The sequence below is a fragment of the Anopheles funestus genome, chromosome 2RL (genome assembly GCF_943734845.2).
Source record: "Anopheles funestus chromosome 2RL, idAnoFuneDA-416_04, whole genome shotgun sequence".
Taxonomy (NCBI): domain Eukaryota; kingdom Metazoa; phylum Arthropoda; class Insecta; order Diptera; family Culicidae; genus Anopheles; species Anopheles funestus.
Window position 1 is genome coordinate 3706427 of NC_064598.1, and position 14085 is coordinate 3720511.

Sequence of the window (14085 nt, forward strand, 5' to 3'; positions counted from 1 at the left end):
AAACTTTTTTTCTTTTGCATCTTTTTTTCTCCATGATGATGTGGTCGTTTTTTTCTTTGTTACACACAGTAATAATAACAAATAGACTTTATATTAACAATACATCTTCAGCTTTTATTATGCTTTTTTCTGCCCTCTCGGCAGTTTTCCGCATCACACAACGCACAACACATGTGCGGGACGCGCGCGTTTTAACCCTTTTCGTACGAGTTTTCTGTGTGTGTGTGTGCCGTTGCGTTTTCCGGCTTTTCTACAGGCTTTGCTTCTTCTTTACGTACACAACACTTCCTCACGCCCTATCAACCCATCACGGTTACGTTCGTTTAACCTTCCGGTCTATGCCTTCTGCCTCTGGCTGTCATATCGGTGTCTACATTTGCTACGATTTCTTATCACTTCTCTATTACTTACGCAGGAAATACACGTTCACGGTTTTCTCTTTTTGTTTTTGTTGCTTTTTTGTTTTTTTTTTTTCGTTGAGAATTGGGTTTTGCTTTTAAGCACTTCCCATCTCTCTTCAGCACATGTTTTCTTTCCCATCGTACCCCCGCGGCGTTCTCGGTTGGCATTATTGTTGTCTTCCCCGTTTATCTCTTCGCCACTTCATTAACACTAGTATGTTCAACGTTCATGTTTCAGTTTTGCACGTACTAATATGTTAAAATATCCGACCGTTTACGCTTCTTTATATGCACTTAGCGCACGAAACTAAGCCAATGTCGTGCTCGGCGCAGTGTGTATTACGGTTACATTTATAGTGTTTGTGTTCCTGTTTTTTTGATTAGTTTCTTTTAGTGGTTTTACTCATCCTGTATCTGGGCCTAATTTGTGGTTTCATATTTACGCACCGTTGTTTTATGTTTGTTTGTGGTGTGTGGGTGTACTACCGTAAACGATGATCAATAAAATCATACACCTGTTTACAATTTTATGCGCCTTTTTTGGGGTGGGAGAAGGGAATGATGATGATGAGACGGTAGGGAATGGTTGATCCTTTTTTGAAACGATCGTGAACGCGGATCAACAGTACGATAATGAGACAATGACAACGGTGATAACGATGAAGAAGAAACAGTGGCATAAGTCTACTAAGGAGAGATGAGAATGCAGTTCGCTTTGGGGTTGGATAGAGGAGATTAAGAGAGAGAGATAAATGTACACAAACAATAAACACTTCGAGATTTTTTGATTTACATATACATTCGTTCGTTCTAACCGATTGGAGCAAGGGTATTGACGACAAACGGTAGAATAGTGGTAGATACGGGTTATGAGTTTCATTTGGAACTTATTGCAATGCAATGAAAGCACGTGACGTAGATGGTGATGATGATGACAATTCTGATGGGCTTATTATGATGAGAGTTTGAAATTTTTTAGTATGGTAGCGTCGACTGGGCGCCTCCCTTATAAACTGGAATAGGCTCAAACTGGTTTAGTTTAGTGTTGCTGTTTTGCTTGTGTTTAGTATGATTAGTGGTAAACTTGCAGTAATAGCACAACAGATTGTATGCTTCCCTCTCCAACTACTTATCTATCATTATGAAACATACATTTCGTTTCTCGTCTCGTCATATCCTTACACTACCGTAACAGTACACACACATACATACATACAAATCTCTCTCTCTTCTTCTTCCTTTCTCTCTAGTCGCTGGTAGTATTTTTTTCGTGTTTCACTTCAATTAAGGACGCATTATCAAATACATTTGCTTAAACTAACCTAAACAGAAGAGAACAGAAATATAATAATTTCTTTTCGCCTAAGTTAGTCGTTTTGATTCCACCTCTTAACGGGTTACGGCAACGCAACCCTCCCCCGCGCGTGTGTACACCGATTTGTTTCTGTTTTATCTACTATGTTTTCTGCTTCCATAGCTGCTGCTACCACATTCGTGAGTTTCTATACTCGCCTCCTGTTATATTCCTCTCCTTCTCTTTACGGTATAGTATTTTTGTAGCTCTTTTGTAAAGTAATATTTATACCACCATCTATAGGTTTCAGTTTATAGGTATATATATGTATATATATACTTTTGTGTTTTACTTTTAATAACTACAACCACATTTTGCCTTTTGCTTCATTTTTCACTATTTCTCGTTTGCAACTCGCTTCTTCACTTTGCACTGTGCTATGATGATGCAGCGTCACACTTTTGCCATTTTTGTTATGGAACTTTTCAAACGTTCGAACGAATAATTCTCACTCAGCTGCTTCTCCACTCTTGCCCTATCCCCTCCCTTCCGTCCTTTTTCACTATATTAACAAAAAACGAAAAACAAACAATAAAAATCTATCGCTGGCATACGTAAATGTAACGGTATGCTAAATCTCTTCGTAGAGCAGAATGCTTTGAATGCTGCCCAAAAGAAATGAAGCGGCAGGAAAGGTCTAGTTTTAGTGAGCAACAAGAAAACTATAAATGATAACATATATACATACACACAGGACACACTTATGTTCACGTGGATAATTTTGCAGTGAAACGTAAAATCCACGAAAAATAAAGTTAAAAATTCATACAGGAGCAAAAAAAACGAAAGCAGCTTCCTTTTACGGGAAAACAAACCCAACAGGAGAACGATATGTGTGTAGAATTGTGGCAATAAATGGACTGGTACGTATTTTCCCTTAAACTGTGTTCTCCGTGCCTACCGAGAGCGAAATACAAAATATCACCATTCGTACAGCGCCATCTATTGCTCGGTGCCTAGTGCCAGTGTTCACTCATGAACGTTCGTCTCGCGCAGCGTTCATTCCGTGCTGCGGTATATGAACGCAGCTGTGTTGTAAGTGCTGCAGGAGGTTTACTACATCTTCGCACACCTTCTCCAGGACACGTTTCAGTTTGGTCAGTCAAATGAGATTTGCTACGTCCTTGGCCGGGTGTGCGCCTCTTCTTTCCTGCCCTATAGCTCTATTTTTCCTCCTCTATCTAATATTTCCCTTAAAAACTGTTGCATATTTTCGATGATCACCATACGGTTCCACCAATGTATCGGGAAGAAAACCACGATAAAATAAGGCAGTCATTGGAAACAGGTGTAAAACCAGGAGTGGGATTAAACGAATCGATGGATTAATTATTACAGTAATAATAATAATAATAATTAAAAAAAACATAACACTAATTATTATATCTCGATTGCTAGTACACTATTACTTTCTACTAATAACATTTACCGAAATTCGCTGCTTCCTAATAATACAAAAGCGTTAACACAGTGCTGCAACCGTGCCGGACTGTGACGTACTGTTTTTTTTAGAGTCGGCTGTATCTTGGCCTGTTCCGATGAATCTTCGCAAAGTTATTGAAACTGTGCAGAGGCTGAACAGCAGTTGAACTTTGGGGGAACTATTGGGTGACTATTCCTATCTGTGCATCCTAGAATTGTGTCAATGCCTAAAACAAACTACGCACGCACCCACTACTATTAGCACACAGGACACTCCATAGGAGATGAAAAACATGCATAAACACAGTCCCCGCCGTTGCGTCGCATTCTCACGCCAGTTCAACGGGATATCCGAGCAACCAAACAACAACAGCACTGTTGAGCCATTCAGTGACGTTAAATCCCTGCTTCCTTAGTTGTAATACGCGCGTTTAAGGATGCGTCCGCAACATGCCCGAACCGTTGTCAACGATCAACACGAACAGCATACATCAGGACCAGCCTCCAATCTCCAAATCGATGATTCATCGTTCGCCCAGCACCGTCCCACAGGCGTGTTAGTCTTCGTAGCCATCGTACACACGGGTCACGGCCGTGCCGAAGCAGCAGCAGTTGTGTCACGCTTCTCTCGTCGCCGTGATGGTGGTTACAGTATACAACAACTCGTGGAACAACATCTACTGGAACCGCCTTTGCTCTTCTGTCGCTGGTCTACAATACAAAACACACCGGTAATTAGCGTACAGTACATATGTTATTATTAATCTTTTTTATCGAAACACTCCACTTACCCTGCGAGTTTGGCTCGGGTAAATTATCACGCGGTACCAAGTGCATCACGGTGGTTTTGCCTAATGGTAGCCCCAGCGCCCCTAACGTTACGTTGCAATGTAGAAAGCGTCCCTGGTAGATAAGTCTTAAGATTTCTGCCTTTGCTACCGCTTCCGCTTCCCAGTCTGAGTGGTGCGAATAAAATAAGAAACAAGACAAGTTTTATTAGAATATTTTTTATTTATTATATGAAAACTGGTAAATTGTAGTTCGAAAACGTGAAGCAAACATAAAATTACAGCTGTGTATTGCTTGGCTGATACCGTACGCGTTAGAAACGCTCCCTCCTCGACGGGTTCCATGGTGTAATGGTTAGCACTTTGGACTCTGAATCCAACGATCCGAGTTCAAATCTCGGTGGAACCTACCTGCGTAATCTTTTTTTTTCATATTCCGTGTTCATTTTTGTACGTGAGTATCGGTCCTAAATACAGGATCTTTATCTATGTTTGCGAGTAAAGTATTATTTTTCTTTTACAAACAACCACAATAAAGGCGACTCATGAAGACCAACTTGATAACACATTCTTTGAAAGCTCCTGCACCTGTTATCCTTCATCTAATATGGTTAACTACAGGGGTTACTCTCCAAGTAAAACATCGAAATAGGATAATGTTTTGATTCTGGGTTTTATAGCAAAGTTCGCTTATAATGCATAGATAAAAAATACAGTAGCTATCAACGTTCTTCCCGCAATGAGCAAAGAGGGTTCTCCTTCGCACTATCCTTACTTCGGTATTTCTTCACACACACAGAGTTTGCGTTGATTGTAATTAATGTTGGCAATTAATCACGACAGCGTTCTACGACCTGTTTCTGTAATGTTGACCCTCTAAAATGTTGTTGGCTTCCGGTTCGACCTGATGTCCTACCAACCGTAACTAGAGCTCGTTGAGATGTTTTGCAAGGACTTGCTTGTTGTTGCGACCAGCAGCAGAAGTATGAGCAGCTTGGAATGCGTTTGTATCGTGCAGAAATTGTACACGGTAAGCATAAAATAAACGGAATAATGCTTAAATCATCAGTCATTTTGCCGAGATTAGTGGTGGACAAAATGTTAGGGGTTAAAATAGTATATCCCAAAAATTTAAATACAAAATGTCCTCTCATCGTTGACAATACGACAAAAAGCCATTATAACAAAAATTAAATAAATTTCTACCACTCAAATTTTGTTTTTTCAATTGATAAAAGGAATATATTCGATAGAAAAAGGTAACAAAGTTTAGTACTATTGTATGTACATTAGAGATGTGCAAAGTCAGTAAGAGTGAGATAGTGAGTTGAAACGTTGTATGAACGAAGGAAATTTTCAAGTTTTAGAATTTTTTATTTTTTTATTCTTTTTGTTACTTAAACCATTATTTGAGTGAAAAGAAGCTCATTTCAACCAATTCGCATCAAAATAAATCAATTTTTAAAATTTTGCTAAATTTCCCAAAAAAAAGTAAGGCTAAACCCTTAAGAAATTTTCGGGTTTTCAGATTTTTTTATTTTTTTCTTATTTTTTATCCTTTCTTCTATTTAAAGCATTATTTGAGTGAAGAGAAACTTATTCCAACCAATTCGCATCAAAATAAATCAATTTTTAAAATTTTGCTAAATTTCCCAAAAAAAACCAAGGCTAACCCCTTAAGAAATTTTCGGGTTTTTAGAATTTCTTTATTTTTTTAAGATTTTTTATTCTTTTTTTTTATTTACAGCATTATTTGAGTGAAAAGAAACTTATTTCAAACAATTCGCATCAAAATAAATCAAATTTTAAAATTTTGCTAAATTTCCCAAAAAAACCAAGGCTAACCCCTTAAGAAATTTTTGGGTTTTAAGATTTTTTTATTTTTTTCTTATTTTTTATCCTTTCTTCTATTTAAAGCATTATTTGAGTGAAAAGAAACTTATTCCAACCAATTCGCATCAAAATAAATCAATTTTTAAAATTTTGCTAAATTTCCCAAAAAAACCAAGGCTAACCCCTTAAGAAATTTTCGGGTTTTTAGAATTTCTTTATTTTTTTAAGATTTTTTATTCTTTTTTTTATTTACAGCATTATTTGAGTGAAAAGAAACTTATTTCAAACAATTCGCATCAAAATAAATCAAATTTTAAAATTTTGCTAAATTTCCCAAAAAAACCAAGGCTAACCCCTTAAGAAATTTTTGGGTTTTAAGATTTTTTTATTTTTTTCTTATTTTTTATCCTTTCTTCTATTTAAAGCATTATTTGAGTGAAAAGAAACTTATTCCAACCAATTCGCATCAAAATAAATCAATTTTTAAAATTTTGCTAAATTTCCCAAAAAAAACCAAGGCTAACCCCTTAAGAAATTTTCGGGTTTTCAGATTTTTTTATTTTTTTCTTATTTTTTATGCTTTCTTCTATTTAAAGCATTATTCGAGTGAAAAGAAACTTATTTCAACCAATTGTCATTAAAATAATTCAATTTTTAAAATTTTGTAACTGTACGAATTATACCACCGTAGACTATCGGATATCGAACCCACGCTTTGAGCTACTAAACAACAGCATTCACGCTTTACTAATTTAACATCTATTTCCATGACCATGAAGCTACATTTGTGTGGGGAGAAAATCCACACGTGTATAGAAAACTGTTCTCCAAAAATATCATGCAATTGTCTCCTCTAGCAATGTTACTTTTATGGGCATTTTAGCAAATACATTCCCACACCGCATCAACGGGAACTGGAGCCCTGGACACGATTGCATTTGACACATCTACCTCGGAAGTGAAAGACAACGCACACCCTCACTCTTGTAAAAAGACGGTACTACACACGTGGAACAAATGGAACAAAAATGGAGCAAATAAATTCTACACAAAGTGGCACCTTGAGAGTTGGCTGGAAAGGACTTTGAGTGGCGCTGTTTCTTTTTAGTTGCTAAGCTTAAAGTGGATGTATCTTATGGTGCTGTGATGGTGCTGGCCAAACACATTTAAAGATGTTTTTCTTTTGTTCTCGCAAACGTACGTCTTCATGTTCTACGTGGTGTATTAATAATTAAGTAAAACAATCGTTAATTTTTAATGCTTATCGTAACGAATGATTCCAGATATAAACAAACTACATACAATGCTCATGAGTGTGCTTGAATTGGGTATGTGTGGGTAGAAACAATAGCTGTGGTTAATTGTTTGTTACGAAATGAAGTACTTGAAACATTGTAACGGCAGACCAACAGCAATTTGACGTGTTTATTATATTAGAAGCAAAAAAGCTTTAATAACAATTTTGACTCATATTGTATTTGTTGGAAAACAAAACCAATCTTCAACATACGCAATAGAAGAGCAAGTTGTGTTTAGTTGAAAAATAGTTGATAACAATTTACGCGCAAGCGCATGTTACAAAACCGAGTTATAGTTAGCTTTTACCAGGCGATGTGTGTGTCTCGAGCAGCCAACTTCCGTGAACTACAGGATTCGCCATCGTCCGGCGTGTATCTCAATTACAACTGTCCGACGTAACATAAAGCATCGTAAGTGATTCGGAGTGTACCACATTCGAGGCTCATGGCAAAAGTCCCCCAAAGCTGTACACGCAAACCAAAACCGTGTCGAGAGCGGGATGCATTATGGCCCTTTAACTTTTTGCTTTGCGGGAGCTGGTGAGAACATTCTCCCCCCAAACCATAGATTTGTCTTCATTAGTGTCAAATGGAAAATTCGCATCCAACTTCGCACGACTATTGGGGGAGGACTATGAGGATGTGTAATGTACAGCCCCGGGGAAGATAGTTGAGAAGCGGAACACCTGGAACCATCTTCGAAACAATGTTTGGCAGCGATTGCATATTTGTACATCGTCGCCGTAACGAGATCATCGATTTCTTGCGCGCAAATGCCGCCATTAATGATAATGTACGATTATATACGGTTTGTGTTAGTGCAGCAAAACAAGATGTTGGTTGACATGTATCGGCCTTAGGCTACCGTGTGTATAAATCTTTCATTCGAAGATATCATGCTTTATACGGTTACGTTATTAATACGAAAATGGCAATTTCCCGAAACGAAAATGCTGCGACTTTACCAAGGTATATAAGAATTAAGGTCTAAATTATCAAACTTTTAATAGCCATTGGCAAAACATGAAAGTTGAGTAATGGATACAAGAAACTGTTGCTAATCAATATTCAGAAGTTATCCTGCAAAAAAGCGACAAAAGGAAGCCATATTCAACAACTTACCATCGGGCCAATTTTCAAACACTGTGAGTGCTATATCTCCGGCAGAGTCCGTTTGACTGAAGAGGAATTCTTTCGTCTTGCCACTGACGAGTATTAGCCGCAGGTTTATCTGTATTAGAATGTTATATGCAAGTAGGAAAAATGAAAAGAGAACATAGAAACGTTTATATTAGACCACGAAGGATCATGCTTCTGGTACGGTATGACTTATTTAATACGACATAAAATATGACTACAAATACGCAAAGTTAACATTTTCTATCTTTTTGGTATATTAAAGTACCATATACAATGATCTTTGGTTTGAATTGTTTCAAACAATTGGAACATAAAGTATAACAAAGAGTAAATAATAAATGAAACATTCAAAATATAACAAAAAGGAGATAAAAATTGATAAACATTCCACGACGTCCAAAAAATGAAATAATACAAAAGAAACAAAAAAAAACCTAAAAATGAAAACACAACCCATATTACAGTAGACGAGAAACGTGAAAAACAATATCTGATCATACATAAATAAACTGTAATAAAACGCGGTCGGCGCTCGCCATGTAGCATAGTCGACCACATCGATGATTCCGCGTGGTGGCACGTCAGAACGCATAAGATCTGAAATAAACACACATAACAACGGGAGAATCTGACTGACACCACAGCTGCTACCCTGAACCGAAGCGGCAGTCGATTTCGATTATCGTGTTGTTGTTGTTGTTGTAGCTGGCCCTACTTGAAGGGCGAAGAGTTTTTTTTCTTCTTGTAGAATTTCTTTCGCCCGTAAAATCTCCTCTGCCTCACCCTCACTCACCACTCTCTTTCAACTAGGTTCGCTTGGGAGTATCGGATTCTCACGAAACATTGTGGAACGGGGTGATATTTTGGGGATTTTCTTACAAAAAAAACCCAACGCAACCCGTTAAATCGAAGCAATGTGCCGCCGGGACCAAGAATCGTCCGGATGCGAAAAAATTGGTTAATCTTTGGAGCGATAGCTGTCAGTGGGGGGTTTTCGCAAGAATGTTTCTGTCTGGTGAAAATGTAACGCAGCGCAACACGGAAAGCAGAAAAACCCGGGTTGAAATGCTTTCGTTCGTCGGGAATTCGTCGAAGAGAAAACGGGTTGTGGTGGTGTGTTGTGTGGTTACCGGTATGGACCAGATGACGCAATGCATTGGTTTCATAGCATTTAGCATTCCGGAAGCATCAAAGCAGAGCATGAAACTATGCAATATACAACAGACCAGTGAGATTGCAACAAAATCTAACGTTTACGATCCGGTTCGGAATATTAAACATCTCGCATTCTGTTAGGAATTTTCTTTAAACAAAAATCTTCCCGTTCTGGAGTTAAAATTCAAATTGCAACAAACACAGGGTGTGATTTCGAGGATTTATGATAAGTTTTGTTCTGTTTCCTTAGGTCCAAATATTAAAAATAAAAAATATTAAAGTAACTCACAACGGGTCAAAAATATCATCCGTCAGATGAAACAAATAAAGGAAACCGTAAAGGAAATCAAACAATCAAACAGTGAAGCACTCTCAAACCAAGTGCACTTGCTTATTTAACGATTAAAAACCTGCTCAGAAATACGCTAAATATGCAAAAACAAACAAAAATCCTTATTAAACGATTGCCTCCCCACGAAGGACGGAGCAGAAATTGTGCTGATTGTATCAAAAGTGATACTTTAGCGAAGTGCGCACATGCAACAGAAAAAGAAAAGCTTAAGAACCATCAGCACATTCTAAGCACCCCAAGCCATGAACCTAAGGTCAAGATGAGCAGAAAAAAATCCATCACGCGTCTCGCTTTCTTTCAACCAGAAATTGCATTCAACAACAGCACGGAAAACCGGAAAATGAGAACATTCAATCCTTGAGACAACCGTTCTTCATGCTACGCTGAAGAGCCATCTCATCCGCGGGCGCCGTGTCAACGGGAAGGACACGATGATTGGCCAAAGCGAGGCAATCGATGACGCTATACTTTGCGTCCTTGACCGTGAAAATGAATTGGCTCTTTCGATTGCGCCACTGTTTCCACTCATTTGCCACTTCTAGCGATTTTCCAGATTCACAAACATACGACCATTCTACGTAGAAGGTCGTAGACGTAACGTTTAGTGGTTCTTGAGTATTCAATCTTTTTTTTACTTACAATAATAAACTTAATGAGACAAAAGACAATATTAAATTTAAATAAAGAATACAAATCAAAGAAACGAATAGAAATTAGAACAATAAATTAAAAAAAAACCATTGCTCATGTAGTTTTAATTTATGTTTTTGTGTTAGGGCACGCTGATGCTTTACTTAGCAACACCCAAAACTTACCTGCTGGAGACAGTTTAGGCGTCATCGTCTTCATATTTATTTTTACCATTCAGCACATCGATCGATAACGAACGAAATGCAAAACGTAAAACATGAAGCTAAATGCCAGTTTCAACTGCGAAAGATTTTTTTTTTGGAGGTTCCTTCGGTCCGCTTCTCCGCAGGACAATGTACGTCATCTGCGCTATTTAGCGGTTTCAAAGCAGCGCACCATCGACCACGTATGCTCGCTTCGAGAAACGCTCGATACGGCTTCGGCCACTCAGCAAAAACCGAAGCGGAAGGACATCGACGGTTCGGAGAAACGATTGCAGCACCGAGAAGCAAAGACAGGCGGTTAGCAAACGGATGGAACGGTTCCGCTAACACCAGGCTGTACGGCACAATGGTCTGGGTACACTAGTGGGCAGGTTCCAGAAGCGACAATCCGTGTCATGATTGTACAACAACATCTTGACACCTCCAGTCCGCAGGGTTTCTATGCGGAAACCGAGGACAAACGTGCAGCCGTGGACATAATATGGTCCACGAGCATTGGAAACAATCAAGAGAAACTATTGTGCCGATCGAGATGATAAGCCGATGTCGAAAGGGACAAACAAACTGTTGAGATGGTACAAAGTTCAATCTAGGCTTTTCCGACGACAAAACGCCTAAAGTTATGCAAATGACACTAATAAATTTGTCTTCGTGTTGCGATTTGCTTGCAGTTCGTTTGACCCTTTTTGTTCGGCTACCTTCTAGACGAGCAACAGCCACTACAGGAAGCGAACACCGCTAAGGATGCGCCGGATGAATAACGTTCGTGTTTCTTCACTCTTCATCGCCTCACAGTGTGCGATATTGTACCGGGTTTGAGAATAACGTTCGTGACAAGTGATGTGTGACAGGTGACAACAATCGTGGGTGCAACAGTACGCAAACCATGCGCCCCAATGACAGCAGTACACGGTATAGGCACTTTTTACACACTTCCTTCGACGTGATCGTTCGTGATCTTCGCGGGCAACTGCCGAAGGCTTCGTTTTCATACCTTTTCCTCGCACGAACTACGGGCTTGAATGCGGACATAGCGGCTGCTGAGATGCTTTTCGGGTTGGTGGGACGCAGCAAGGGCACCAGATAGCCAGCCGTACTCGGTACCATTGCCGGAAAATGGCCAATACTGTTAAACGCGAACGGTTGCAGACAGGACAGCTTGAAACCGAAGTTGGCAGCCGCGACTGCGGCCGAACTGGTCACCACGGTAGAGGTGGCCGCGGCATGGCTGGAAACCATCGCTGCTGCTGCTGCAGCTGCCGCAGCCGCTGCCGCCGCAGTTGAGGCAACCGTCGCCGAAGGACTGCCACCGCCAGCGGACGGTGTTGGTATAGCTGCCGGCACGACCATTACCGGAGTAGCCACCGGAGACGCAACGTTTCCCGGTGTACCTGGCGCGGGTGTCGATGGTGGTAACGTTGCGCGAATAGCTGCTGCCGACGGGGCAGCAACACTGGAACTGCTGCTCGAGAGCAGATGGGGAATGTGAGCAAACGGGCTTGTGCTGTTGCTGCAGCTGTCACTGTTATAGCTCGCATCGATCGGCTGCAGATCGGAATACTCCTTTTTCGGTACAACAATCCCACCGCCCAGCACGGGCAATATCTGTCGTGGTTCGGCGTGCGTCGGTGTTGGCATTACCACGAGTGGAGTTGGTTTTTCCACCGAAGAAGAAGGAGATACACGATTAGAGGCCGCACCCGTAGGACCACCACCGGTTCCACTGCCACTGCTAGAAACTGCCGCCGATTGAGCGGCAGCCGATGCCGTCGTTACACTGCCGTACTTTCGTGCCGTCGATAAAATGTAACGCTTGCGCGTACCTCCATTAAACATGGCCTTCACATCTTCCCAAGCGTGTATGATCTTCTCGGGCGGGCTGCCCTGCAGCTTTAGGTGGCGCCGCCATGAATTGAAGTTAGCCGCATCCGGCTGCACGTACTTATCGTGCGGGCTGAGCCGATGCGAATGGAAGATGAATTTGTTCGGCGAGAAGAACAGACTGCAGTAAGCGCACTTGATGCACTTGGCCCGGGAGGAGTTGTAGCGTGCCGGCGAGAACGAACCGGTGCAACCCCAGGCACACTCGTGGTACACGCTGAAGGCAAACCCTTCCGGTAGTGCCGGCTGTGAGCATTCGCCGAAAAACGACTTGCACAAACGTTCCGCTTCGCGACGTGTGATCATACCGCAGCGCCGTGACGAGGCGGGCATTGCACCGGCCCGTCGAAGAATCTCCAACTGTACCGGCGTACATTGGATGCAGGTGATACCGAGCGCAACACGCCGGTTGTGGATTTCGTTATAGCTGAAGTCCTTTAACAGCGTGCTGGAGATCTGTGCAAGACAGAGCCGCTCCTGGTTTTCCACGAACAGCGAGATGATTGGTTGTCCATAGATATACACCGTACGAATCTGTGCAAACGTAACGACATTGATTGGAATGGGAGATTGATGCAGTTTAAAAAATTAGTCACACAAACAACGTACTTCAGCATTGAGTATATCTGGTTCGAATAGAAAGTTTCAGTTTTAGAATAGATAGGTGTTTTTCATTTCACTTGTTTTCAGAAAACTTTGACGGGTCCATTCCGATTATTGATTTTTTAAAACCTGAAGAGGTGGATAGAGAACTTCAGTTACATGGCAAATATATTCGTCTTTTTTGTACTACTAAATGATCTTCAAGAGATCTCTTCAAGAGATGATCTTCAAGAAAGTCTTTTTTAATTTTACTTATCATTGTTTGTCTAGAGCTAAAGAGGGAAGAAATCCAAAAGGATTTTGGTTCCTATCATGTAAAGACTGGCGCCACAACCAATAAACTACCGGACAGACCTTGGGCCTAGTATGCAGTGTTGTAACCAAAAAAGTCCAAACCATGTGACAAAGTGCAATCGATGAAGCGAGAACCTTACAAGTGCAGATGCAGCCAACTGCTTTTTTTCGCAGCATGAAGCAATAGCGCTTAGCCACTTCCTGTACAGTATAGTACACGCCTTTGGAGCAGTAAAGACCCGTGTAACACAATACCTCCGAACGATCAACTGGTAACAAACGGAAGATATCCCGTACGTGCGACAGGTAAACGGAGGAACGTAATTCGACTCCACGTCAGTAAGCAGTTAGCAAGGGCACTTTCCCAAGTGCCCAAGTCACTTCTTTTCGCTCGTCTACACAGCCAGTGTGTTGCGGTTTGAAGAACGAAATATAAACGGGAAAGCTCCATTCGTTAGTCATGATTGTAGTAAGACCAGGACAGGAAACCACTAAACACAGTAATAACGAATTATTTATTGAGCGTACTACCGGCGATGAAATTTGTGGTCTGGGTGTCATTGTTTTGTACCACCGAGCTCGAAAGCCTTTGACGACCTTCTGTCGGCGTACATTATGAAGGACTTGCGAACAGAGGATAGTGTTTCGTCCACTTGGAAAATGGGACCTGTTATACTGAGTGGGGGGGTGCGGTAGATTTGTGACCCGCA

At 40.8% G+C, this 14085-nt stretch overlaps 1 protein-coding gene and 1 non-coding gene across 2 annotated transcripts; one reads left to right on the plus strand and one right to left on the minus strand.

Annotated features, from left to right (window-relative positions):
• Nucleotides 1-87: 87 nt before the first annotated feature.
• Nucleotides 88-13063, minus strand: LOC125764447 (SKI family transcriptional corepressor 1; the record flags this gene model as incomplete). Its single annotated transcript, XM_049428707.1, has 4 exons — nucleotides 88-3888; nucleotides 3969-4133; nucleotides 8219-8327; nucleotides 11390-13063. Coding segments are annotated over 4 exons (2013 nt in total), but the record flags the coding sequence as incomplete, so codon positions are not given.
• Trnaq-cug (transfer RNA glutamine (anticodon CUG)) lies at nucleotides 4303-4374 on the plus strand. Its single transcript has one exon. It is a non-coding gene; the product is annotated as a tRNA-Gln (tRNA).
• Nucleotides 13064-14085: the final 1022 nt, after the last annotated feature.